Source organism: Cryptotermes secundus, unplaced genomic scaffold (genome assembly GCF_002891405.2).
Source record: "Cryptotermes secundus unplaced genomic scaffold, Csec_1.0 scaffold252, whole genome shotgun sequence".
In the NCBI taxonomy this organism is placed as follows: Eukaryota; Metazoa; Arthropoda; class Insecta; order Blattodea; family Kalotermitidae; genus Cryptotermes; species Cryptotermes secundus.
In genome coordinates, this window is record NW_019733321.1 from 76,309 (window position 1) to 103,198 (window position 26,890).

Consider the following 26,890-nt stretch of genomic DNA (forward strand, 5'->3'; position numbering starts at 1 on the left):
ACATATATTGGAGGATTAAAATATACTTTAATGAAAGAGGGTTTGAGAATGAACTCGATAAAAATGGTTCAAAATAGGTTTCGGTGGTAATAAATTTTCTGTTTATATAAAATGTGGTGGTTGGAATTCTTGACCAGCTGAGCTACCATCAATTTTACAGTTAGTTATGGAGCATCGGGGCATGCGCATCGTGAACTCGTATATCACATGACCGTCTGCTATCTTGCTGTAGTTTACGATGCTGTCGGTACGTAGAGCTTAACAATGAAAAAATATTAGGCTGACTTATGATTGAAGAATTAAAAAGATATCGCAGGAACAGATCATGGTCTGATCCTCAGAACCTCAGTGAGGAATGTCGGTGTCCCCGCCCAGATTCGAACTAAGCACCCCTCCATCTTAATGCGAGTGAAAAGTGTTGCCGTCATACAAACGCATTACGACTGTCTGCTGTTTATGTCTGTCAGGCATTCTCACATCACGGTGGTAACAAGTCGTGGTTACGTAAGACAGTTCCCGCTCTTTCAACGAATCGCTGCGCTGCACTGTGCTGATCCTAGCGCAGTGGAGAAAGTACATACAAGCGGTGCAGTTGTGCGCAGAGCTCAGCGGGAGAATAATCTACTAGTCGATGCCTCTCCGTGTGCTCTCTTAGAGGCAAGTATCGCATTAATGAATCTTTTGTATTAATAATAGTTTGAAGTTATTATGTACTATTTGAGCAGACCTTTTAAATGAACAAATACTTGCGAACATTTATGTGCCCAAATATTTAATCTCCGAAAATTCTTGACGAAATTGCTGTAATACGGTTAGGAAATTCGAAATGAGGTATGTTTGGTGAAACCGATTTTGGTTCACACAGTTACAAAGTGACAAATATGTTCCAAAACTGGGGCCATAAAAAGTTGAAGAACGGCGTTTCCGTTTATTGTCTTGTGACAAATCTCGCCCTACTTTGAACCTGTCATGCCCTGCACACGCGCTTGTTCGCGATGCATTTCCTTCACTGCACACACTTTTCAATATTTCAAACGATGCATTTGCTGTTTTCTTTAATTTTACACTAAACTCAATCTTTGCTCTTTGTTTCATTTCGAAACCTTCGACACGACGAAGAAACTAAGTTCACCAAAACAAGTGTAATCCTCATATGCATGAAACCAAACAAGCTGGATCTTGCGCATCATATAAACGATGGTTCTAATTAGTCCCGTTCATCCCCGATAGATGGCGTTAGTAGTAATATTATAATAGCGTCAGTTCAATTGTCACACTGCAAAAGGTAAGGTAAAATTGTTCCTGTGCTTAACTAATTAAGTACTACGCCATGAAGGCCTATGAAGAAGTGGATGTATAGCGCCACATTTTCTTGACCTCGGCACTAGTTGGAGATGAGGGGTCAGCTTCACGCCCTGACCGCTTTACTTCAGGGAAAGAGCCCCAGATACCCATTGGATAGGAGAATGGGTGGACCCCACAAGCGGCATGGACGTGGAGAACATTAGTGACCCTAGCAGGACTCGAACTCCAACCCCTTGGTCGTCCAGCCCGTAGCCAGTCGCTATACCGACTGCGCTATCCCGGCTCCTGTTGTCACACTGTGTATATTAAAAAAGAGACTTTACATATAAATCAAAAAATGAATTTAAATGTAAAATGTTTGAAAATCTCATACTACAAGTTGGTATCTCACATAGAACGTAAATCATATAGGGTCTGCGATTTTAGTTTGTAACATTTTTCGACAAGGGAAAAGTTGATGAAAAAAATGATTTCTTACTCTGTGCATTGCGATATCTGTAGCAATCGGAAGGTCGGCCCAGCGTCACATTCGGGAGGTACCAAATTCAGATCTAGACCCGATTACAGGCTTTCTTGAACTAAGTCTTCCTCACTTCCATCAGGTAAATACTTTGACAGCACCCAAATTAGGCCAGGATAACTTACTTCCACATCCTTTCCAACGTATTATTATTATTATTATTTGACCCTTGTAATGTAAACTTCTGGTTGGTCACTGTAGCTACGCGGTCTAAGGTATGAACTGTCTTCGATAACGTGAACGCTGCGATCGTGAGTTCGAATCCCACTCAGGGCATGAATGTTTGTGTGTGTATGCGTTTATTTTGTGTGTTGAGTTGTCCTGTATTCAGGTAGCGGCCTTGCGACTGGCTGATCACTCGTCCAAGGGGTACTGCCGTCTGTGAAAAATGATTACGGAACTGAATAAGAGACCTGGGCCCTGAATGGGCTGCAAGAGCCATTGAAACATATGTAAACTTCTGACAGGGTTTTTGATTGGTAAAGATTTAATTATCTAAACAATTATACACGTATATGGACCAGTAAACTGGCATAAGTTACAATGATGTATGCATAATAAAAAAGAAATCTTGATATCTGAGGTTCTCACAGCGGTCACCGTGCAGATGGTTACAACGTAGCCACTCGGGAGATAGGTACGCTATATTGGCGTCTATCACTGGTTAGAAATTGGGCAGCACTGTGTTACATCGTCCTTCCAGCAAGGACTATTAAATTAACAAATGATCGAGAATTTTTGCACATCTTCCATGTGTCACAATAATGGCACTAACACATACAGTATTCATGAACTGGCATAGGGATATTTCTGGGGGCCCGAATTCGGTTCCCCAGCATGCATATACCTCATCCTCATAACTAACTCCATGAAGATGAGCTCTCCTCAAGAACCCGCCAGTTGCGCAGCTACTCAAAAATTTCCCAACATTTATGGAACCCGAAAGTTCCATCTGCTGTTCACAATAGCCCGCCACTTGTCCCTGTCCTGAGCAAAATCGGTCCAGTCCATACCAACCGATACTAGCCCTCTTAAGATCCATTTTAATACTCTTACTATCCACCCACCTAAGTCTTAGTCTACTTAGTGGTCTCTTTCCTTCTGGGTTTCCCACCAAAATTCTATATGCATTCTCACACCCACATACAATCACATAACCAAGCCTAAGGCAGCGTCTACACGAGCGCCCAAAATGCGTCCGTTGTAGAAATAAACAAGAGAGGCGAATGCTACGCTTTCTTGTGGCTCCATTGCAGACAAAAAACTACGCACCGCATCCTGCAACTGTGTAGCGTCCTCAGCAAAGTACGTTCGTTACAACGGACGCATTTTGTGCGCTCGTGTAGACGCTGCCTAAATACACCATAAACGCTCTCACATCAGTCATCAATAATTTAAATTGTAAAACTCTGTCTTACTCGTTGGCGTGTTTCCTTATTTTGAAAAAATAGAAGTAAGCTTATGAGATCAACTTCCGCTCTATGGGATTTGTGTCTCTCTGTCTGCATGTGTATCCCCTTATTAAATTTTGAATTCCTAATCCAATCTTAACACAATGTAAGATTTGAGGTTTTCACGGCTGTGACTATGAAGAAAGCAGTCTTCTTGGATGCGGCTCCGTGTAGGTTCCCAGAAGACTGCTTTCTTCTCAATCTCAATAAAACTTGGCACGAATATCATGGTACCTAACCCGATCTCAATGGCATAATTCATAAAAACCTCCCATTAGTAATTCCAAAATTATAACCTCTCAAATTTCTGAAGCTAAACCTTAATATTGCTTGAACTCCATCAATCTTCATGGAACTCAGCTTGCCTATCATACCCTATGAAACCATCTAAACGTTATACACCATAAGTCCCTTCATTCAGTGGTACCAACATTATTGCCTCTCAAACAGTTGCGGTACTAACCCGAATGCTCAAACCAATCTTGATGAAACTTGGTATATAAGTAATGTCATGCGAGGCCTTCTCAACAGTGTACCCCATAAATAATTCACATGGATAATGACACTGCAACCTCCCGAATTTTATTTTTTCGCGGACTTCATTATGCATACTGAAGCTTTCCTTTCAACTTGCCGCATCAGGTACTAAAACTACAGTGAAAGGAAATTATGCGTTTAGTTCTTCCCAGAAATTTATAATCATCACATAAATTTGGCATTGTAAAGGTAATTAATTAACACATTAGATACATAATGTAATTACGAGTCGGAGTAGCGCAATCGGAATAGCGATTGGCTACAGGCTGAACGACAGAGAGGTCAGAGTTCGAGTCTCGGTAGGGGGCAAGAATTTTCTCTTCACCACTTCGTCCAGACCGCGTCAAGGGACAGCCCAACCTCATACTTAATTGGTACTGGGGGCTTTTACCCCGGGATTAAAGCGACCGAGGCATGAAGCTAACCACTCACCTACAACTAGTGCCGAGGACAAGAAAACGTGGATTATACAACCATTACCCATACGCCTTCTTAAATAGTTAAGTACACGGACAACTTTACCGTTATCTGTCTGTCTATTGCTCTACAGCCCTTTTCATGGATCTTGGCCGCTTTTTCAGTTCCTTGATCCTATACACAGACGGTTGGACTCCTTGGACAGGGGATGAGCCCATCTCAAGGCCGCTACCTACACACAGAACAAAACAAAGACAAAATAAGCGCACACAGACACCCATGCCTCAAGTGGGATTCGATCCCAGTGTTTGAGTGGGCGGAGACAGTTCATGCCTTAGTCCGAGAGGCCACCATGATCGGAAACTTTACTTTTACATACTGTAATTACAGGAAAAGATGTCAGAGATATGTTAAAATATATTAGGCATATAACAGATATAAGAAGGAACGCGCAAAATTAATATGTACCGATATTTTTAGACGTCTGGTCCCGCAGAGCGCCGTTGCTCTGACGTGGCTACTCATCTGCGTTTGTATGTTGCTTGCGAGTTATCATTTGACAGCGGTATCCTGATTCATTGAAACTCTGCATGAAGTTCTTGCCATTGCAATCCAAATCACAACCGGGTTTTTTAATTCCACGAGGTTAATATGAAAATGATAGTAGTGAGAATTTTCGAGGTAAGAGCTAACAACAATCTAGTTGTACGGGTGTTCACTTTACTTTTCATGGAAGTAGGTTAAGTAGTTCAAAATAGAATAGGGTAACACATACATCAACATACCTAACGGATATGATAGCACCAAACAAGCGTGTTTCGTGATAGAACACGAAATGAACACCAGAAATCTCTTTTCGTTTTACAGTTTTGACGTGGTTTAGAAAACTGTTTATTTCTAGTCGCATCAAAACTCTCAGTTGCCTGAGTACTGTGCGCGTGTTATAGGTCTCAAAGTACTTCAAATGTATTTCTGGCACAGTACGTGTACAGGACCATAGTTTGGAGAAGATGAAACCAAAATGAAACAAAACAAATTTAAATGAATTCATTTATATTTATTAATATATTTTTATTGTTTGGGAGATGATCAGTAGCTAAATCTTATGCATCATCCGGATATATATTTTTATATACTTTTTATTGCTAGTGGGGTGGGACTAAGTCCCTTGTGCTGCGGCCCCTTCTGGCCTATTGTACCAGCCCCAGATGACAGGTGGGGGTGATTGTGGAGCAATTGGTGGAATGAAGATTGGCAGGGGATACCGAAGTACTCGGAGAAAACCTGCCCCAGCGCCACTTTACCCACCACAAACCCCACTTGACCAGACCCGGGATCGAACCCGGGCCGCCGTGGTGGGAAGCCAGCGACTAACCGCTTGAGCTATGGCGCGGCCATCATCCGCAATAACTTAGGAGTGAAAATGGTTTTCATTTCCAGTCACCAGTATGTAGTCTGACATAATCTCAAAGTTTCGTATCGTCGCCATGTTTGGAATTTTGATTATATAATCACGGAAATTTCGTGCAAAATATGTGAGCATTTCATGTTCTACGTCAACATCAAATGTAGTAAATCTATTCAAATATGTTTTACCATGTACAGTATTTCTTTCACTGCTTTTATTTGTGCAAATAAACTGACCTGACAAAACTGAATATTTTTATAAGATACATAACCACGTAAATTTAGCGTCGGCTGGCTCGTCAATGTAAGAGAGAGACATGGGAGAGATAGACATAGATGAAAGTATGATAATTTTAAATTCTTTTCATATGAGGCGCAGTGGCTTGCTGTTGTGAATACGGCGATGAACTTCGTGTTCTATAAAAAAGCAATACAGTCATTGACCAGCTCAGCGACTCTCATCGTCTAGCGAAGTGCTCTGCTTCTTGAAGTTTATCAGCCACAGATCAAATTTAAATTTCTTTCTTTAAATTCATCATCAGATCCATTGTGATCTTGAGTGTTCATGCATTCATTGAAATAAAGTTTGTTCTCACTTATACGAGTACTTCTCTGCCTGCATAACAGCTGACTCTTGCGGTCTGTGACTGCCTGAGATGAAACCTTACAGCCACCATTTCATGTCTTACACCAATACTACTACTACTACTACTACTGCTACTCCTACTATTACAAATACTACTGATATTAATGCTGCAACCATAACTACTACCACTGATATTAATACTACTATTGCAACAACTACTACTACTATTATCACTAATATCACTACAACCACAACTTCTGCTAATATCCCTACTACTATTATTATACCAGGGGCACGCGGTAGCGTAGTTGGTTGAGGCACTATGCTACAAGCAGGAAGGTCGTGGTTTCGATTCCCGATAAGGTCATTACATTTTTTTTTTCAATTTACCTAATACCTCCAGCCGCACTATGGCCCTGGGTTCGACTCAGTCTCTAATAAGAATGAGTACCACGAATCTCCCTGGTGTGAAAAGGGCGGTCGGCGCGTAAGGTTGACAACCTCACCGCCATCTGTGAGCCGAATGTCTGGAAGATGTGGGAGCCTCGACATCTCACAATCCTATGGATCTTCACGGCCTTTTACAGGGTTAAATAAAAGTTTTTTTTTATTTACATAAAATTAGCAATGAGAATTACATTTGATTCTATAAGCTAATTAGCTGTAGTATTCTCCGTGACGTGGAGAGGGCTTATCCAGCGATAAGTCCTCGTTAACCCTCTCTCAGGTCGGCTGGCCAATTCCTTTTTAGTCTTCGTTCATTGTGCGGTTCCAGTAACGGTTGCATTAGTACGTTCTCATGTCCTATTTTGTTGAGGTATCTTGTGCTTTTCCCTTTTATGACTTCCTTCACTAGCGGCACTTTCAGGTCTTCATGGAGTGTTATATTGGAAACATACCGTGGGGCGTTAGTAATCATACGTAGAATCTTTGACTGACATCTTTGGATTATGGAAATATTAGTTTTGCTAAATAAAAGATAAAGAGAGCACTGTAACAGGCTATGGGGGCCCATAGGGTTGCGTCGAAGCTGTCCACATTTTCTAGACAAATCGACTCAGAGATGGCGGTGAGTTTGTGAGCTTTATGCGCCGGCCGCCGTTTAGCCCCAGGAAGATTCCTAGTAATGAGTTCTCTTAGAGGCTGAGTCGATCTCAGGGCCATAGTGCTTCTGGAAGGAATGAGTCAATTGAAAATTCCAATGACCTCATCGGGAATCGAACCCACTACCTGCCGGCTTGTAGCATGTTGCATAAACCAACTATGCTATCGCGTTGCCCCTGTTACAGGGATTGTATTACCTTAATTACTATACAGCTCTTACTATCTGTTTTATTTGTATTTCCGCGTATTCCCAACTTAGTTCCGTACTCTACTTTCTTTCCCAATTTACATCTCGTATTCAAGTAGATTTTATAACACATTTATCCCAAAATTTGCTGTTGTACAAATTATTATTCTATTATAGGCTAAATCTTCAACCATTTATTATACAAAAATTCATCACTCAAATTTTCCTTTCCAGCCTTTTCATTAGTAAGTGATCTATTTAGTTTATGCTGCTCTGCAGATGAAAACTATTTCAGTTAGTTAATAATTGGAAGCTAATTAATACTTTATTTTTTTAACAGATGAAATGCTCTGTAGTGTTGCTGCTGGGCGCTGTCAGCGTTTTTGTTGGCGACTCGGAACCTGCAAGGATTCTGGGACTCTTCCATTTCAATGGGAAAAGCCACTTTACCATGTTCGAGTCTTTACTCAAAGGTCTTGCAGCTCGAGGACATCAGGTTTACGTAGTCGGACATTTTCCACAAAAGAAACCGATTCCTAACTACACAGACATCGACGTGGAAGGCACATTGCCTGCAATAACGAATAACTTCACCATTACAATGGCTCGAGGATTCGGATATTTAAATCTGTTTGATTTTATATGGAATACTAATCGGGAAATGTGTAGAAGTGTGCTGCAGCATCCTAAAGTACAAAGCCTTATTAACAGTGATGCAAAATTTGATCTCATTATTACAGAGATCTTTGGTACGGATTGTTTTATAGGTCTGTCTCATCGTTTCAAAGTCCCAATCATTAGCATGATCTCCAGCGTAATTCTGCCCTGGGGAAATGATCGTATCGGAAACCCCGACCATCCGGCCTACATTCCTAATTACTTTCTCCCATACCCACAGCACATGACGCTTGGCCAGAGAATTATAAATACGCTTATGGTAGAAGCTTTGAAACTAGGACATTACTACTTCGCAGAATTGCCTATGAACGAATTAGCAAGGCAGCATTTTGGACAAGACATGCCTCCTATTGCTGAACTGAAGAAGAAGACAAGTCTTATCTTGGCCAACAGTCATTTCAGCCTCAACATTCCGCGGCCCACAGTACCACCATTTGTAGAAGTGGGTGGACTCCATATACAGAGCGATGGCAAGTTACCCAAGGCAAGTTAACTGTGTCTTGGAGCTTTAACTTAAGTCATGGTGTAGTGGTTCGTACTCCTGCGTCATATGCTGAAGACGCTAGTTTTGTCGATAAGAGGTTTTTTGAGGACACTGATGAACTACGATTTAAGCTTCTCTGCTATATAAATAGGGATTCAGGTTAGCGTAGTCGGTATAGCTACTGGCTACGGGCTGGACAACGGAGGGGTTGGAGCTCGGGCCCCGGTAGGATCAAGAATCTTCTCTTCTCCGTGTCGTGCAGACCGGTTCTGGAGTTCATCCAGCCGCCTATCCAATGGGTACCGGAGGCTCTTTTCCCGAGGGTACATTGGCCGGGGCGTAAACCTGGCCAACTAGTGCCAAGGTCAAGAATAATGTGGATCTATGCATCCACTCGCGCATGCGCCTTCATAGCGCAGTGCTTGATTAGTTAAGCACCGGGACAACTTCACTATATAAACTGAAGCTAGGTTTGAACAACGAAGAAAACGAATGGCTACAGGCAACATGGGGGGGGGGCGGTAGCGCAGTTGGTTGAGGCACTATCTTACAAGCCGGAAGGTCGCGGATTCAAATCCCGATGAGGTCATTAGATTAGATTAGACGCCCTGGCGTCGACTCAACCTCTAACAGAAATGAGTTCCAGGAATTAATTAAATAATTTTTCTGGGGAGTAAAGCGCGGCCGGCGCGTAAGGCTGACAACCCTGCCGCCAACTTTGAGCCGATTGTCTAGAAAATGTGGGACCCTCAGAGTCTCCCAACCCTATGGGCCTTCACGGCCTGTTACAGGGAGAGCTCTACTTTTTACTTACAGCAACATGCCCGACGGAGGCTATGTCACTGACCCGTACCTTACATAAGGCGGATTTATTAGCAGAAAGTCTGTCTTGAGGCCAATAAGACAAGCTGCATGAATTGAACACGTAGCTGTCGTGGTCTTCTTCGAAAGTTGCGTCCAATGAATTCGTTCGCAGGAACTATGAAAAGAGGGCACGAGAATCCTTAGTCACAGTGCCTGGGCCGGGACTCGAACCTGATGTCTCCACATCCTTCGTTACCACTGCCTATAAATAAACCTGCTATGCCGTCCTATTCGAATAAGAAGTTTTGAAAAAATATTCCTGAGTAGCCGTATTCCACAAACATTCAGAAATTTAATTTAAATCGATTAACAATTGTGCATACATTTTTGGATCAAATCAGCATTCAAAGGGGATTTTTCCCATCAGTTTTAATTGCTGTATGTGCAGCAATCAGAAAGTAGGGCTAGCAACCACATCTCAAGGAAAATTGGAAACCTGAACTAACAAGAAAAGGTTGAAGATTCTTATGTGGCAGTTATTTATTTATGTTTTGTTCTATGACGTCAGTAGCTCGAACTATGTAGCGTCGAGTGGTAGTATTATTAGTGAATAGTGGATTGGAAGAATGCAGACGGAAGGGGTTGTGTCCTAATTCGAGGCAGTAACCCGGCATTTGTCTGGAGGGACTGATGACATTAAAAGAGGCCTCAGTAAAGATAGCCGGTCTCCGAGGGGGCCCATATACGTACGAGTCTGGCTCGCGAGTCCGACTCGGCTCGGGTTCCAATGAGCCAAACTCGTCCGTGTGTGGGTTGCCATGCTCATGCGTGTGTGGTCAACTTAATCCGAGCCCGGCTCTTCGCCGAGCCGGACTCGTATGTGTATGGGCCGCCTAACACGAGACCTGAATCCGTGGCTTGCCGAATATATGCAGGAGTACCATGTTCCCGTGCGTGGCCCTCTGTTGTGGATTTTCTGGCACTGTAAACTGTGTTCCAAATTACAAGACATCATATTTTCTTGTAGATCTGCTGATCTCGGAGTCATGATCTATTTACTCTCCTGCTAATTCTCTCATATAATAAACGCTTACAAACTCGGCACTCTTTTCTTCAGCTCCCATTGTGATAAGAGAAGTCAGATCATTATAAGAACAGCTACACAGCATTATCATTATTGGCAGGCAGTTTAATAGCCCGGAAAGCAAATAAATGTTTATACATTTGGATATTATTAAGCCCTTGGAAAAACTTCCTGTTGAGGAGCTGATATCTAATCTGAAAATTACGTTATGTTTACAGAACACGAACATCGCATTAGCTAGTACTCAATGGCCCTCCATTAGACTGTATGCTGAGCTAGAAGAATCCACTCCTCATTCTCACATAAAAACCCCTTAATAGCCATTTTATTATAATTCTCCATGGTCTTGTGATTACGATCAGTACTTGGCACATTTCACATGCTGAAATACTACCGCTAATAACTTAGTGAAGATAATGTAATCATACTTTCACTTTCGAAATCGTTTCCGCCAATGCAGGATCACAGGTAAACATATTTTTAGTCACTCTTCCTATTAATAAACAATTTCTCCAGGCAAAATGCAGTCATTACTCTGCAGGTTTAGAGGTTCTCATAGCGGTAGTTCTGTAGAGATAGGTGAAGTTGTCCCTTTGCTTGACTAATTAAGCACTACGCCATGAAGGCGTATGGAGGAGTGGTTATATACGTAGATCCACATTTTCTTCACTTCGGCAGGAGCTGGAGTTCAGTGGTCAGCTCAACGCCCCGGCCACTTTAGCCCCGGTACCCATTGGATAGGAGGTTGCGTGGACCTCAGAGCCGGACTGGACGACGTAGACCCTACCGGCACTCGAACTCCGACCCCTCGGTCGTCCAGCCCATAGCCAGTCACTATACCGACTGAGCTATCCACTTATAGAGTATCTTCTGGGAAATAACACCATGTAGTACGTTGAAAGTCAACAACACTTTATAGAAGTTCAAGTAGATTCATAAGAGGAGACCCCACCTTCTTGTCAGAGAGGATGTTACATAAGGTCTATGGGCGTAAGAGCTCAGTTGAATAAAATAGTATCTCCGACCGTGATCCTCAAGGAGCTTGACGCCAAGAGGAGCTGATTGGCTGTAATTATAACTTTAACTTTGAAATTCAACCGACTTTTCGGGGGAACCTGTCATCTTCATCTTCAGGGTCGAAGAACTGGCCAGACAAGAAACGAGTGTGAAACAGGTTGCTTGGCCTACTCTTCGTTCCTGAACGTGTATGACGGCGACATGTTCTTCCTAAACGTCGGTTCATTTTCAACGGTCTACACTGCTTTAGATCAACTCTTCAGCCTGTACTCTGTTCTTATCAAATTGAAACTGTAACTGTATTGCATTGAACTCAATTCTTCGTGAACCGGATAGCTCAGTCAGTATAGTGAGCAGACTACGGGCTGCACGCCTAGACAATCTGGGTTAGATTCCCGGCGAGGAATTGTTCAGACTGGCCCCAAGAACTACCCAGCCTCATATCCAGTAGGGAAAAAGCGGCCGGAGCGCGACGCTAACCGCTCGCCTGTAATTAGTACCTGAGGTTAGGAAAGACTGGAGCTCCATTCGCATAAAAAGACCAAAACTAATAGCGAGATCTAATGTCAATCCTTCCACTATTACTATTATTATTATTATTATTATTAGCGGGGTGAGACTGAGTCCATTTGGTATTACGGCCACTACTGGCCTATTGTTATCAGGCGCATGCCACTTTTACCTTTAACTAATGATTTGAAATATACGCAAAAAATAATTTTGGTTTTTCCACAACAGGATCTGGAGACCTTTATTAACGAGTCTAAAGATGGAGTGATCTACTTTAGTCTCGGGTCCTTGGTTCGAGCTGAAACACTGCCTAAGGACAAACTTGAAGCGTTTATTAGCGCGTTCTCTGAGCTACCACAACGCGTCTTATGGAAGATTGATGGCATTGCTGGCTTGCCAGACAACGTCAGGACCTCCAAGTGGTACCCACAGTTCGAGATCCTCAGTAAGTTGTTCTAGTACATTACAATTTTTTTAACGATTCTGTTTTAACTGCACTGCTTATTCAGCTTCAAATGAAATGTGATAATGAATACAAATAGTGGACAGGAAAGGATTTTGAAGAAGGAATTCGCATGGGCAGAGCAGGAGAGATGCGCACGCACATAATGCAGCCAGGGTAATCTGTAGCCTGGCTGTGATTCGATGCTGCATACAACAGTCGGGATAGCTCAGTCGCTATAACGACGGGAGACGGGATGGACGGTTCAGATTCGATTCCCATCAGTGCTAGATTTTTCTTTCCTCCACAGCATCCAGACCGGCTCTGGGGCCCACTCAGCTTCCTATCCAGTGGGTACCGGGAGCTCTATCCTAGGGGGTAAAGCAGTGGGGGCGTGAATCTGACCACTCAAGACCATCTAGTGCCGAGATCAAGAAAGGTGGAGCTATACATCCACTCCCCCACATGCCTTCATGGCATAGTGCTTAATTAATTAAGCACAGCGACAACTTTACTTTTACCCTTACTTACTGAATATAAGACTTAAGTTGGATCAGGAAAAAATGAGCATGCTTTCCTCGCAGCTGCCTATGCTGTTTGCGTTCCCATACTTCCACCAGTTGTCACGTGTACTGTGGCTATTTTTCTGTCCCTCATTCCACGTTCTGGTTTTGTTGCTGTTTGTCAGTTGTGCACTGAAATAAGCGTAGAGCTGAAGGCGGTCAGCCTGTCACACTTCATGTTCAGTCTTCACCCGAGCAGAGGGCAGCAGTAGTCTTGCCAGACGTACAGTAATCTAACATGTACGCCCATACAACTTTAAAACATTTCAGCAGTCACATGATGGGCCTCTGATGAGTCTTATTGAAGAGATGTGTGTATTTCACAGACGAAGCTTGTATACTGGCTAGGTCTATACAGTGCGTTGAAAATAAGTGGATATTAATGTTACATCAGGAACTTGGAAACTCTATTTGATTCCATACAGTTACAGGGGGTGTGATTACTATAAATATATTTAAGCATTTCAGTTAAATAAGTATTACGTAGGTCGTTTCAGAAATAATGCACACAATTTTTTGTTTACGTCCATGTTTATTTTTTTAATATCTCTTTACAGTCCTTCAATATAGTCCCCCTGCTTTTCAATGACCGAGTCCCAACGTGTGGGAAGCTTTACTATTCCATCCAGGACACCATCTTTCTTTATCTGTCGAAGGCTCGGGTACTGCAGCAGAAAGCTCTTCCAGAGAGGGAAAACGACGGCCTCGCATAGGTTGTTTCAACTTTGGGAATAAGTCGAAGCCTGGTGGACTCATGTCCGGGCTGTAGGGAGCATGAGGCAACACCTCCCAACCGTACTGGCCCAGCTTTTCTGTTGCGACATTGCCGATGTGCGGGCGACCGTTGTCATGGAGAATGCAACTGAGATCGGTTTCTGTGCATTTCTCTGCGCAGATTTTGCATAAAGTCACGCTAATAAACGGCTGTGACACTTTTCCCGCACGGAACTCTGTCTGTCATGATGATTCCTTGGTGATCATAAGCAAAGATCATCATTTGTTTGAGCTTTGATTGAGATCGTCGAATTTTTTTTGGTCGTGGGGAAGATGGACCTCTCCAGTCGTTGGACTGTGATTTCAGCTGTGGATTTGTCGGGTTTTTTTTTCCACGTAAAGTTTCGATCTTGATGTACGACCTTTGATCTTAAACAGTCACAATACCCGAGAACCGTGCAGGCTCCATTTCTAACTCACATTATTTAAGAACAGAGTATATTATAAATGAAACAAAATAACGCGCTTCTTTCTCAAGCCCTGAACTGTAACTGCCGTGAGGCTCACTGTTGTTGCGTCATCTAATCCGCAGTGTTGCCAACCTGTGCATTATTTATGAACTGACCCACGTACATTGAATCTAAGAGTCTGAAATTTACATAAGAAATGAACTTGTTCCTGAAATATGAACGTCTCAATTTCATTTTATTCGGTAATGACGGTCATTCATTAATACCTAAAAAAGGAATCAAAATTTGTAAGTGAAGTCCAAGACCACCTTCTAGTCAAGTACTTGAGTTACATATGAAATCAAAACGTCGCAATGAAATATACAGTAGGTAACAAATATCGAACTGGATTCAGGTTTGTCCTTCACTTTTATAACTACTTGTGCCGAAACGAACAGAAGCTTTACGAACATTTCATTCAATGACACAAAGAAACTAAAAAACGTCTTAGCATTTTTATCATATGAAGAAAAAAAACATGTTTGCTTCTGATAGGCGCCGACCAATATTCGGAAGCTTTTCCAAGTTGCTCATTATCGCAGTCGTACACGTCTATTTAAATCTCGTAATTTACTTTTTAACAGACTTGCTTTTGAAAAATGCATGACTTTTCCGATAGAATTATCACAAAAATGTAGGTTATAAGCTATAAACGATAATATACCAACTTCCTCATGTCGTTTGTTTTTATCAGCTACGTTCAGTCATGGTCATTAAAAATATGTTAACGCATTTCCCCTTTTCTACACATGGAACTCAGCCTGCAAATAATACGCAATAACATTCCTTGTGTAGGTTCCTATCTACGGGATGATAGGTTAATAGTACCACAATATCCGTGTCTGTGCTCATCTTGTACAGTCAGCTACTTAAGGAGCCGTCTGAACTACTGCTACGAACAATAACAGATTTATAATTTATAGGATCTTGAAGTATGACAAAGAAAATCTTCGAAATATTTGCCAGGTTTTTAAACCCGTTTTATTCATATCGGAGATGAAATGAGCGAAAGAACAAACAAGTCGAAACTCCCCATCATGCGTTCATTTTATGTACCCTTTTCAAAAGAAACTAAAAAATTCAACAAACACACGTAAGTTAACATTTTTAAAAGAAACTAACAAAGAACAAACTTAACTATTAAAACGTAGTCGACCTTATAGTTTACTAGGCTTTCCACATTGGTTTGTGTAAGGACTTCGGTCAATTTTGAAGAAGTTACATGCTCGAACTTTGCACAAAACATCAATATACGACGACTATTCGGAAAGCAACCTCGTTTTATTTTAGGCAAATAATATATGAGAGACGCCGGTCACGGTAGCCGAACGGTCTAAGGCATGTACTGTCTTCGCTCGCGCGGAGGCCGGGATCCTGGGTTCGAATCCCACATAAGTCGTGGATGTTTGGTGTGTGTATGCGTTCATTCTGTGTTCGTGTTGTCCTGTGTTTAGGTAGAGGCCTTGCGACGAGCTGATCACCCGTCCAAGGGGTCCTACCGTCTATAAAATGACAATGAATCTGGGAAATCAGCCCTAAAACAGTCCAAAGTGGGAGCGAGAGCATAAAAAATATTAGAGATGGAGAGCTCGCGCATGAGAGGCAGTGTCGTATGGCTCATTGCCTTGTAAACCATCACATACTTCGTCACCTAGTGTTTGTTCTTGTCCATAAAGAGCGAGTTGTGATGTGTCCTGCGATTGATAATTCCACCAACTGCGGAATTCACGCTAAAGCATGAACGCTGCGGAAATCCATGGCCAAAATGTGATGAGTGGAGGAACTGTAAGACAATGAAGTAGAATGTTCAAAGATGGGTGAGCGAATAGATGCTCACAATGTAGAGAGAAGCGGTCGGCCATCTGTGCTGAGTGAAGATCTTGTTCAACGTGTTGACCAAAATATATATTTTTTTAAATGGAGCTTCACAATTTCAGAACCTCCGTTCGAATTTCCACACGCATTCTTATCTACGAGATTATCACAGTTAGGCTAGGCTACCACATGTTTTGCGCAAGATGAGTTCCCAAAATACTCAAAACGTATAGAATGATTCGGCTTTGACTTTTCTAGAGTGATACAACAAAGAAGGCGAAGAATTTCTCAATAATACGATACGAGTAACAGATGATGAAACCTGTGTTTCACTTTTGAATGGAGAAAACGAACTGCAGTCAAAGCAGTAGATGCGCATACATTCACCAGAAATCTGATGGCAACCGCTTTCTGGGACAGGAAAGGAACGCTGATAATGGAATTCATGCAACAAGGAGCCACAATAACGTCAGAAGTATATTGCGAAATACTAAAAGAACTGTATAGGGCCAATCAGGACAAAACGCGTGGAATGCTGGCATTAGATGTAGTGCTCCTCCATGAAAATGCGCTTCCGTATACAGCTGCTCGCACTCGAGTACTGCTGGAACATTTGAACTGGGAGTTGTCTGACTACCTTCTTCACAGCCCCGATCTCGCTGCATGCGACTACCACCAGTTTGCGTGTGCGCACCTGAAGAGCTGGCTGGGAACACAGCGCTTGAACAATAGTGACGAGTTGATGGAAGGTAACAAAACTTGGCTGAGCTCACAGGCGGCAGGCTTCCTTGACACAGACATATAAAAACTTATTCCACGATACAAGTGCCCCAATTCCGGGGGTGACTACGTTGAAACGTAGCTAAAGTATGTACTTATTTTTGTATAAAATAACATTCTTCATCATTACATGTTTTCTTAACAGCTCACCGGAAGTTACTTTTTCAATAGCCCTCGTATGTAATGTTCTTCCCATCCCGACGCGTAACATGAAAAAAGAAAAGGCAAAGAAAAAATTTGTTCCTCTTGGACAGACAGTCTAGGAAAACTTGTTAATTTCGTTGTTACTTTCAAGGGTTCTGATCCAACTCAATGTATTTTCTTACTGTTTTCTCCGTAAGGAAACTTTGGGATCATGAAGAAAATGAACACGTAGCCTTGATGTGCTCTGCAGTAACTATGATAACGAAATTTATTTACATTCTAACGTGGCATTTTCTTTAATGAAACTCAGTTTATAAATTCAGGCAGTTCTGAATATGTACTACAATTTTACGGTCGTTATATTCCGGATTTTAGTGGGGGAATATAATTTTCTTGACATGGTTTCCGCATAAAAGTTGTGCTCTGGAGGTCACATAAAGGACGCGTGTCAAGAACTTATAGACCTTAAATCCGACTATCATAAAGCAAGGTTTTCAAAACTGCATGCAGATTTTTCTGTAGGACATGCAGGTTGTAGCATATAGCTGTTGCTAGGCAACAGATTCCTAACCACACTAATAGATTAACCGGAATGCGATGTTCCTTACGCGGTATGTGCGATAGCTGCGTGACGCGACAATAGAAGAGTTGTTGGAAGCAGTGTTTCCTATATGGTCCGTGTCGAGGTGTTATGAGCAGGAAAAGTCTGCAATAATAGAAGAGTTGTTGGAAGCGGTGTTTCCTATGTGGTCCGTGCCGTGGTGTTATGAGCAGGATAAGTCTAGAATTTAGTATTTGTGAGACAGCCGCCGGCCAGTAAGGACGTGAACAGGGAAGTTGAGGGTTCTACGTCTTTGAAAGCCGTTACCAGACAACGACTGGTGAAGAGACGGCAGACTGAGAAGACTCAGTACGTGCTGTAGTAAACTACCGAGTGTGTGAATTAGCGATAGCTCTATAGTTACTTGTAGTTACGATCTGTAAGTGGTCAATAAATCCAGTTACCAATCCGAACCCCGTCTTTAGTCACTATGACACGTCACAATATGTTCGTATCGGTGAGCACCTTCGGGGAACTTATTTCTTTTCCTCCTTTCAGAACTAAGTTACAGGGTGTCAAAGAGCATTTACATCACACATGTAGACTATCCTGTCTCTCCCAAACTGTGCAACGTAAAAAATGATCAATACACGCAACGTTCTTTTTTGATCACCTATGTTCAGAAGCATAACTGCCTCTGGTTCAAGAGACAGCAGAGGATGCCCAAGGTCAATGAGGAGTTTATGCTCAGATATTTCATAAGTTATGGATAATTCATACTTGTTCCATTTACAGAAGTTCCACTGTACATGGAACACCCAAATAAGTGAAATTCTTGAAGACGTTTCAGTAAAGAATATGGCGGAGAAAACTAGAATTGACACAGACTGTGGCCGCGTGTACTATCGGTTTTATTGGGTTTGTAGTAACTGGGTTGTATGTTCGCTTATTTGTGAATAGTGCACTATAGTTTCACTATCATAACATCCAATGAGAGTTGTGCTGATTTAGTGCGGGAAAACTATTATCTTTATACGGCCTACCCCACGAAAATTATGTTCGGAATGTCAAAAAATTATGTATCTATGAATCCAAAAAAACATGGGGACTTTAAACGTAAATAACCACCACAAGCCACACAAATATTGTAAGATTTGAGGCTTTCACGGCGTTGACTATGAAGAAAGCAGTCTTCTGGGATTTGGCACCGTGTATATGTGGTGTTAATCGACGTTTCGGAGGAACGTATCGCCTCCATCTTCAGGGTGGAAGGAAAAATATAAGAAATCCGCAAGTCTGCTTTTACCGGTTCTCACGGTCTCTTCGCTTGCGGATTTCTTATATTTTTCCTTCCACCCTGAAGATGGAGGCTATACGTTCCTCCGAAACGTCGATTAACACCACATATACACGGTGCCAAATCCCAGAAGACTGCTTTCTTCAACACAAATATTGTATGAAATTTTAATGTACAATTTTCTGTAGGAGAATGTTAGCGAAACTTGATTTATCCGTGATACGATTTCCAAACGTGTTACAGGTCACCCAAATGTGCGAGTTTTCCTCACCCATGGTGGACTAATGGGAACACAGGAAGCAGTGTACGCAGGGGTGCCCATGGTCGGAATTCCCCTCTTTGCTGACCAGGAGCTTAACATCAGAAACTGTATGGCGAAGGGCACAGCTGTCCTTTTGCTTTATGATTCCATCACGAAGGAGAGACTCTCGAGTGCACTGAGGACAGCCCTCAGCGACCCTAGGTGAGTTTCCAGTGAAACTAACGGTTCTACTATCATCACCTTCACTTAATAAAGCCCGTCTCAGATCACCTGCAGTTGTTCGGCAAGTATTATCATTAAGAAAACTGATGTGTCCCAGTTTTACTATTTAATGATGCTATAAAGTCCATACGTTTTATAGCGTTGAATGGTGAGATGCCTTTAAACTACAAACTAAATATGAGGTGATAGAAAACTGTCGTGGTCTGTTTTAAATTATTTTCCTAGCATTTGAATTCAGGTATTGACAAAAAGGACGAAAATCTTTAATGAAAATAGAATATTTATGGACTAATGTATATTAAAAAGTGTTTTTGTAGGAAAAAGGAATATCAACCATTACTCTGTGGCAGTCAGTCAATAAACAAATTACCCTTATTTAACGTATTTTTAAAATCCTGTCTAGAAATGTGATAATAATTAATGTCAAAATTGGTATTAGAAACATAATGTTCTACGCCCAAGTTTAATCTAGAAGAGAAAATCCTACGAGTTGCAAATTTTCACATACCTCATTCTGAATCTTGCTCGGTATCAGATAATTGGGAATGCTATCACCTCGTCGAGAAAGTCAAATGATTACAGTTTTAAAAATGTCATGATATTTTATGATTATGAAACTGTAATCCTTAACCAAAGAGATGAACATAAAATTAAGTTATTTACAATAAAATATAGTGTATAAATATATTTATATCTAAGATATAACCATGGTAAAAAATTTCGTGCAATGAGTGTGCCGTAAAAGGTGAGTTAATAGCATAATTTCTGAGATAAGATTTTGGAAATGAAGCAGATGTAAGTCTGTACTGTAGGTAAAAGAATATGAAATTAATACACTTTATTAGGGTTTGTATTGGACTGAATCAGGCAGTGATCAAATATAAGCGGGATTTGTTATAAGGATGTTATGTTTTGCGACTGTGAAAGTTAGAATGCCTACTAATTCACACAGGTTAATTATTGCAATATTTCATCAAACTGCACCTTATTAACCCGTTTTAAAATTGTTTGCTTCTTACAAATGACAAATAGAAGTAAAGGGATAAAACAAACTAACCAATTAACTAGCTCCACGATGCAGTGTCCATCTTGAGAAGCCAATAGTCACAGAGATGCTTACGAAGGTTCCACTACCGAGTTTACAAGAGTCCCGAGCCACCTGATTCAGCACGCAACTTCATACTCGAATTCTGTATACTATCCTGCCGTCTATGCCTAGGTATTCACAGGTCACTTTATTCAGAATTTCCGATCAGTAACAGGCCGTGGAAGCACATAGTGTTGTGAGACGTCGAGGCTCCCACATTCTTCCAGACAATCCACTCACTGTTAGGGGCGAGGTTGTCAGCTTTACGCGCCGGCCGCAATTTACCCCCAGGAATATTCTGTTTAGTTATTTCTGACAGAGGCTAAGTCGACCCCACGACCATAGTGCGGCTGGAAGGATTGGGTCAATTGAAAAATCCAATGAGTTCATCGGGAATCCAACCCGGGACATTCCGGCTTGTAGCATATTGTATCAACCAACTGCGCTACCGCGTGCCCCTCCGTACTGCATTGCCCGTCTTATAATACGTGATATAGCCCAATAATATTTGGCGATAATTGCAATTTATGAAGTTTTCTCGAGTCTCCTTTCAATTCAGTGAATGTTTACCTCTTCATCTGAAGGGCCAAGTTCCACACACATGCGCAAAATTACAATTTTCTTGTTTCATATTTTTCATTTGGAATTTTAAATTTTTAGATAGCAGGCAAGGAGACAGGGAATTATGAACTGAGTGACAGCAAGCATTCCAGAACTTACATAAATTTGGAGTAATTTTGATCTACTTTTCTCTACTCTAATAATAATGAAAAGAAAGTTGATGTTCGTGATATATTTTTTGAAGTCTGAGGATCCATGAGGGGGGGGCGGTAGCGTAGGCACTATGCGGCAAACCGGAAGGTCGCGGGTTCAGGTCCCGATAAGGTCATTGGATTTTTTAATTGACCTAATCCTTCCAGCCGCACTATGGCCCTGGGATTCACGCAGCCTCTAACAGAAATGAGTACCAGGAATTAATTAAATAATTTTCCTGGGGAGTAAAGCGCTGCCGGTGCGTAAGGCTGACAACCTTACCGCCATCTTTGAGCCGATTGTCTAGATAATGTGGGAGCCTCAACGTCTCACAACCCTATGGGCCTTCACGGCCTGTTAAAGGGATAGCTTTGCTTTACTTTTACTTTTTACTGAGGATCCATGGATTCTCATAAGTTGTTGCTTATGCCTTATCATATTTTATGGTAAGATTTTCTGTTTTAAAATTTTGGACTAATGTTACTACGAGAAAGAATTGCTTTTACCCAATTAGTAGCAAGGTCCACCAAGTGTAACAGTTTAGTGTAAGATGGTACCTTCATATAAAATTGCTGCATTTGGTGGACGTTCCCACTCATTCGCCTGTTAAAAAGTGTCTCTTATAAAGACATGTGTCGGTACGTATATAAATTGTTGCCTCTAGATGTTATGGGGCACTGATACTTATAAATAAGTAAGAGGACCACTCAACTCGGGTATAGAAAAAGAACATCTTCCATATGCAGTTTTGATGTCTTAATTTTTTGTTTTATATCACACCAATTATAGAAATTCTGATTTCTTGCGTTGCTAACACGTCTTTTAACCCCCCTCCCCATACAGCCAGCCGTTGAATTTGTCTCTTCACTGGAAGGCAGCAACATCGTCACAGCAGGATGCACCGTCGTCTCTTATCGTAGCCCACGGCGGTGCAGACCTCCTCTTTCAAAGTTTCTTCAGATTCTGAATTTCACGAAATCGAAGCGTTGCATTTGTATTTCATTTTGTGGCACAGAATTTTCAGAATGGCTTCCATCATCTTTCGGACTGACTCCATGAATACTGCAGTCACACGTACAAGAAGTGTCATCTGATGATGTTTTCTTTGTCTTCGTCATTTTCTATAGCGATCATCAGAGCATGAAGTAAAGGGAGGATCAGCAGACGCAGCAACATTCTACGGGCGACAATCACTGGCTGCTGGAACATCTCGCGGCTCTTGCACTGCATCCGCTGCCTCTTTGCAACACTCTCTCTCCGTTGCAACACTCTCTCTCCGTTGCAATACTCTCTCTCCGTTGCGCTTATATTGGTAGAGTTCTAAAAAACGTTGCTCGCCAAGATGGGAAATTACACATTTTCGGAATCCTAATATCAATTTCTCACTCTTGCCTTCCAGAAGCTCAGTCATTAGGTGCATTGTTCTATGTACTATAGCTGGCACCTTTTAATATTTACTTTCAGTTTTCGACACGTTTCATTTTGCTTTCACGTGATAGAAGCAACAGGTGGATGGACAATATTAAAATGGATCTTAGAGAAACAGGATGGAGTGGTGTGGATTGGATGGATATGGCTCAGGATAGGGACCAGTGGAGGGCTCTTGTGAACAGGGTAATGAACCGTCGGGTTCAATAAAATCCTGGGAAGTTCCTGAGTAGATGCAGAGTTGGAGGTTTCTCAGGAAGGGCTTAGTTCCATGACTGAGTGAAGCATGAGAAATAAATGTCTCTTTCGAGTGGACGGATCTATGTGAGAGACACACAGCCAGGATTTTATTTTCTTGGTAAGCTTTAAGTACTGCAACAATGTTTGAAATTAGGTGGTCACCAATAACATTTTTCACATCTGTTCGCTTTTATTAACCGGAGTCAAAGAGCGCAGAAAGAATCTTCAGATACTTCCATTTAAAACGAACACTTTTGTTCATTTTGTGCATTTAAAATATATGGGCTTAACGTCCATTGTTTATCATTCGTCAATATTGCAACACCTTTTTTCTTTAATACTTAATTTTAATTTTAGCTTAACATTACACACCTTGACACTACATGTTTCAGCCCCAAACGGCCATCTTCAGGTGTCTTGATATGTTACAAATATTTTATTAAATTATGTTAAAACTGCTACACTGTCTTAGATCGTGTTAAAATTACACGCTGTAGTTCTCTTTTCAAGGTAAAACCAGATAAAATCATTCAAAATTTTCTATTATACCCACGTTTTTTGGTGCATATTATTTCACGTCACACTTCATAAATGTATGTCTGTCCAGGATGTTTTGTTTCGGCAGCTTACCCCTCACGTTCGTAGCCTACTTCTCAGTTATGACTGGCATATGTCCCTGGTTTGCGTGTTTCCTCCACAGCGTGTGGTGTTGTCTTTACTAGTGCGGATGCAGTGTGTTTGGTCCTAAAATTAAAATTAAGTAGTAAAAAAAAGTGTTGCAATGCTGACGGACGATAAATAATGGTTACGTTGAACAATTACAACGGGATGCTGAAATACAGAACCACTTACGGGCAAATGTTTCATTTATCCATTAGAACTTCTGCAAAGCATAATGGATGTACGAGCTTTCGAGGAATCCGTTACTCTTTCAAAGTACTTTCATCCGTTTTTGCACAAGATATTTCGGTATAACCGGGATCACCGCTAAGCTTGGGTTCAACAAAATTACAAACATTTTCAGAGTATTAACTGATTCTTTGTTCACTAATTGTAGCACAATCTCTTTTTATGTTTGTTACCGACCCCCTTTCTATCTTTGTGCTTATGTGCCGGCTTCGGTAGACCACTGGACTCCTGTCAGGATCGTGTTACGGCAATAACTGAGGCAACCGGAAACTGCATACTTAAAGTCAGTCCACTGCTCGAAATCAACACCAGAACTTCCACTGTCCACAAACTGTTTATTTCAGAAGCGAAGTATTATAACTTCATTTGCAAGCACGGAGTAATATGGCCCTTTACTGTTATCTAATTTAACGATCCAAAGTGAAGGACTGATGAATTTAGAGAAACATGAGGAGTGCAGCCCAATGGCGTCTGCCTCCGATCAATTAAAAAAACAAATTTCTGAAGATCTGTATCCTGTGGGAGCGACGCTTCAACCCCACGGCCGTTCTCCCAGACAAGAATTAATTTCCTTATTGGCTGATTTTAACTAGCCAAATTCATCCTGCAATCGGCAGAAGCCAATCACATAACGAACTCTGAGAATAACTCGGAACCCCACATGTGTGACGGGTTATTTTCTTTAGCTTATGGTCCAGCTACACCCTTCCGAAGACACTTTATGACAGCTACACATGTCAACAAAACAAAATTCATATCTTTCGAGAACTACAGACTTGCTTCGGTGACCTTGTCCCATTCCGTCCATCCAAACTGCATGTAAACAAAAATAAGGCAGTTGTTTTATGTCCAGATACGAAAAACAAGTCATAACATGCTAATAAACCGGTCTCGCTAATAAACCAGTCACCCTTCCGAAATGGCTAAAGAGGACCATAGCTTCCGCGGAGACATTACGAACCTTGCACGGACTTCTGGCCATCGGACCACAGGGGACGGAAGGAAACAAACTGGGAAAACAAACTTTCTCTTGTAGATACCCGTTCTCATTGACTGATAACTCCGTGGCCTGTAGCCCGCAAGCTAACTATACTGACCGAGCGACCGCCGCTTGTAGGTGAAGTTAGTGCCAACTATTGCGGATAGAGGATGTCACGTGGTCAGCGCAACGGATCCCAACGGCCGTTAATCTCGGGTTTCTAGAACGGAGACGCTATTTTCTTGTAATAGCTCCTCATTTATCCTCACGAGGCTGAGTGGACCCCGTTCCAGACCCACTACTACTCAGAAAATTTGGTAGCGTCGGGAATCGAACCCAGACCTCTGGATCTGTAGGCAGGAACTCTTAACAGAAGACCACAGACGCGGTCATTGACTGATAACTCACAATTTTATTCTTTTCTCAATAAGTCTTCATAAATATTTTCAGTATCGTACACCGAACGACTACGTACAGTTCTGCCACTGAATCGTAAACGTACAGAGATATGATATGTAAATAGGGGATTTTTGTTGCAGTTTCTATGAAACACCGAAATGTGTATGGATTTATAATTGGAGCACCTGAAGAAACACACCTTATTTCAACAGGTTACTCCGAAAAATTCATCAGTCTTTCAACACACGTTTTGCTAGTTCATGTTATATAAAAATACGTAACGTGCACATTTATGTATATATAGAGTTTAGTCTGCCTTCTGGAGGAGCTTCATACCTACATTTTCAGGGCAGAGACTGAAGTTGAGGTAGTATTTACCTACATGTACAAACAGCTTCATAACCTCTAAGATCACAATCTGAACCATCACCTACATGAAAACCTCAAAATTAAAACTTCTTTCACTATTTCAGTTACCGGAAGAACGCTGAGAAGCTCTCGCGTCTGTTCCGGGATCGACCCCAGACGCCGCTTGAGACCGCCATCTTTTGGACTGAATACGTCATCAGACATGGTGGGGCGCCACAGTTGCGTTCTGCTGCAGTGGATCTCACTTGGTATCAATATCTCCTGGTAGATGTAATAGCAGTGATTGTGCTGTCCGTCATCATTGTATTCGTGTCTCTGTATGTCATCTTCAGGAAAATCATCTCTACTTGTGCCGGGAGTATGTCTAGAAAACTGAAATCCAACTGAGAAGGAAAACGAAGTTTTAAGAATTAACGGATGGAAAATTTATTTAATTCCTACTTTGTCTGCTGTAAATGCGAAATTTTGAGGTGTAATAGCCCTATACAGACTTATGTTAAGAAATGAATTAGTGATCGTGCAACAGTTGTTGAATTCGTGCATTCATACACCTAAGTATACGTTAGAATATGTACACCAGCTGAAACGAAATTGCTAGACCACGAATGGAATGGCTAATATTCATTCCTCTTACACCATGAGCATCCGTAATTATGATAACCATTGGCACTGATGGATGAGAGAAAATACAGAAGAGTAACAATAGTACTGTCGTGTGTTTCCTAGGCAACGCGACAAGAATTGTGTGGGTCTCGTATTTGGACGAATATTTTTAGTGGACAATCACTCTTTACACTCACAAATACAATTATTCACACTTGTAACGTCTTCGGACGTTTCCTCTTCAGTGTTATACACTCTCGCACCGCTATGCTCGGTGAAGTGTCTTCTGCTCTGCTCTGCTCGGAGCTCAGCTGTCCTTAGTTCTCGTCGGATACGAACTAACTTCTGCTCTATTCGGATACGGACCGTTATACCCTGCACTCAGGTTGAATAGGAAACACCTTGTCGAAGGTTTAATTTCGCCCGCTGCTGCGCAACGAATCTCTTGCTGCAGCCGGAATACTTTTCGTCACAAATAATGGTGGAAACCCCACTGTTAGACTTTCAGCTCCGGGGCAACGATTTCCTAGGCATTGCTGCCTGGGAATTGCTAGCTGTTGACCAGTGATGGACGGATTATCGTCCGGCCTTCCTGGCGGCACGCCATAATACTTTATTTCAGTTCACGGAGCAGTGAAATAATATCTGCTTAGAAATTATGATAATTTCAAGGACTTTAACTAATTCAAGAAAAGTGCTTGTGAGCTCAGTGAGAGTAGTGACAAGTTTACGGGCGGGCGGGG

The 26,890-nt window shown here is 41.7% G+C and overlaps 2 protein-coding genes across 2 annotated transcripts in view; one reads left to right on the forward strand and one right to left on the reverse strand.

Moving 5' to 3' along the window:
• The window catches only part of LOC111867926 (zwei Ig domain protein zig-8-like), a gene marked incomplete at its 3' end in the record, with an annotated part of 336,655 nt that overhangs the window by 65,472 nt on the left and 244,293 nt on the right, over window positions 1–26,890 (reverse strand). The window lies entirely within an intron of this gene.
• LOC111867928 (UDP-glucuronosyltransferase) lies at window positions 388–26,341 on the forward strand. Its single transcript, XM_023858157.2, has 5 exons — window positions 388–657; window positions 7,855–8,676; window positions 12,320–12,536; window positions 19,140–19,359; window positions 25,649–26,341. Exons 1-5 carry the CDS (start codon window positions 403–405, stop codon window positions 25,929–25,931), a joined length of 1,797 nt encoding a protein of 598 aa, XP_023713925.2. The 5' UTR covers window positions 388–402; the 3' UTR covers window positions 25,932–26,341.

Coding starts and splice junctions, on each gene's coding strand:
- LOC111867928 (XM_023858157.2), top strand. CDS start 403: ATGCGAGTGAAAAGTGTTGCCGTCATACAAACGCATTACGACTGTCTG. Junction 658..7,854: donor CTCCGTGTGCTCTCTTAGAG/GCAAGTATCGCA, acceptor TTTTTTTAACAG/ATGAAATGCTCTGTAGTGTT. Junction 19,360..25,648: donor ACAGCCCTCAGCGACCCTAG/GTGAGTTTCCAG, acceptor TCACTATTTCAG/TTACCGGAAGAACGCTGAGA.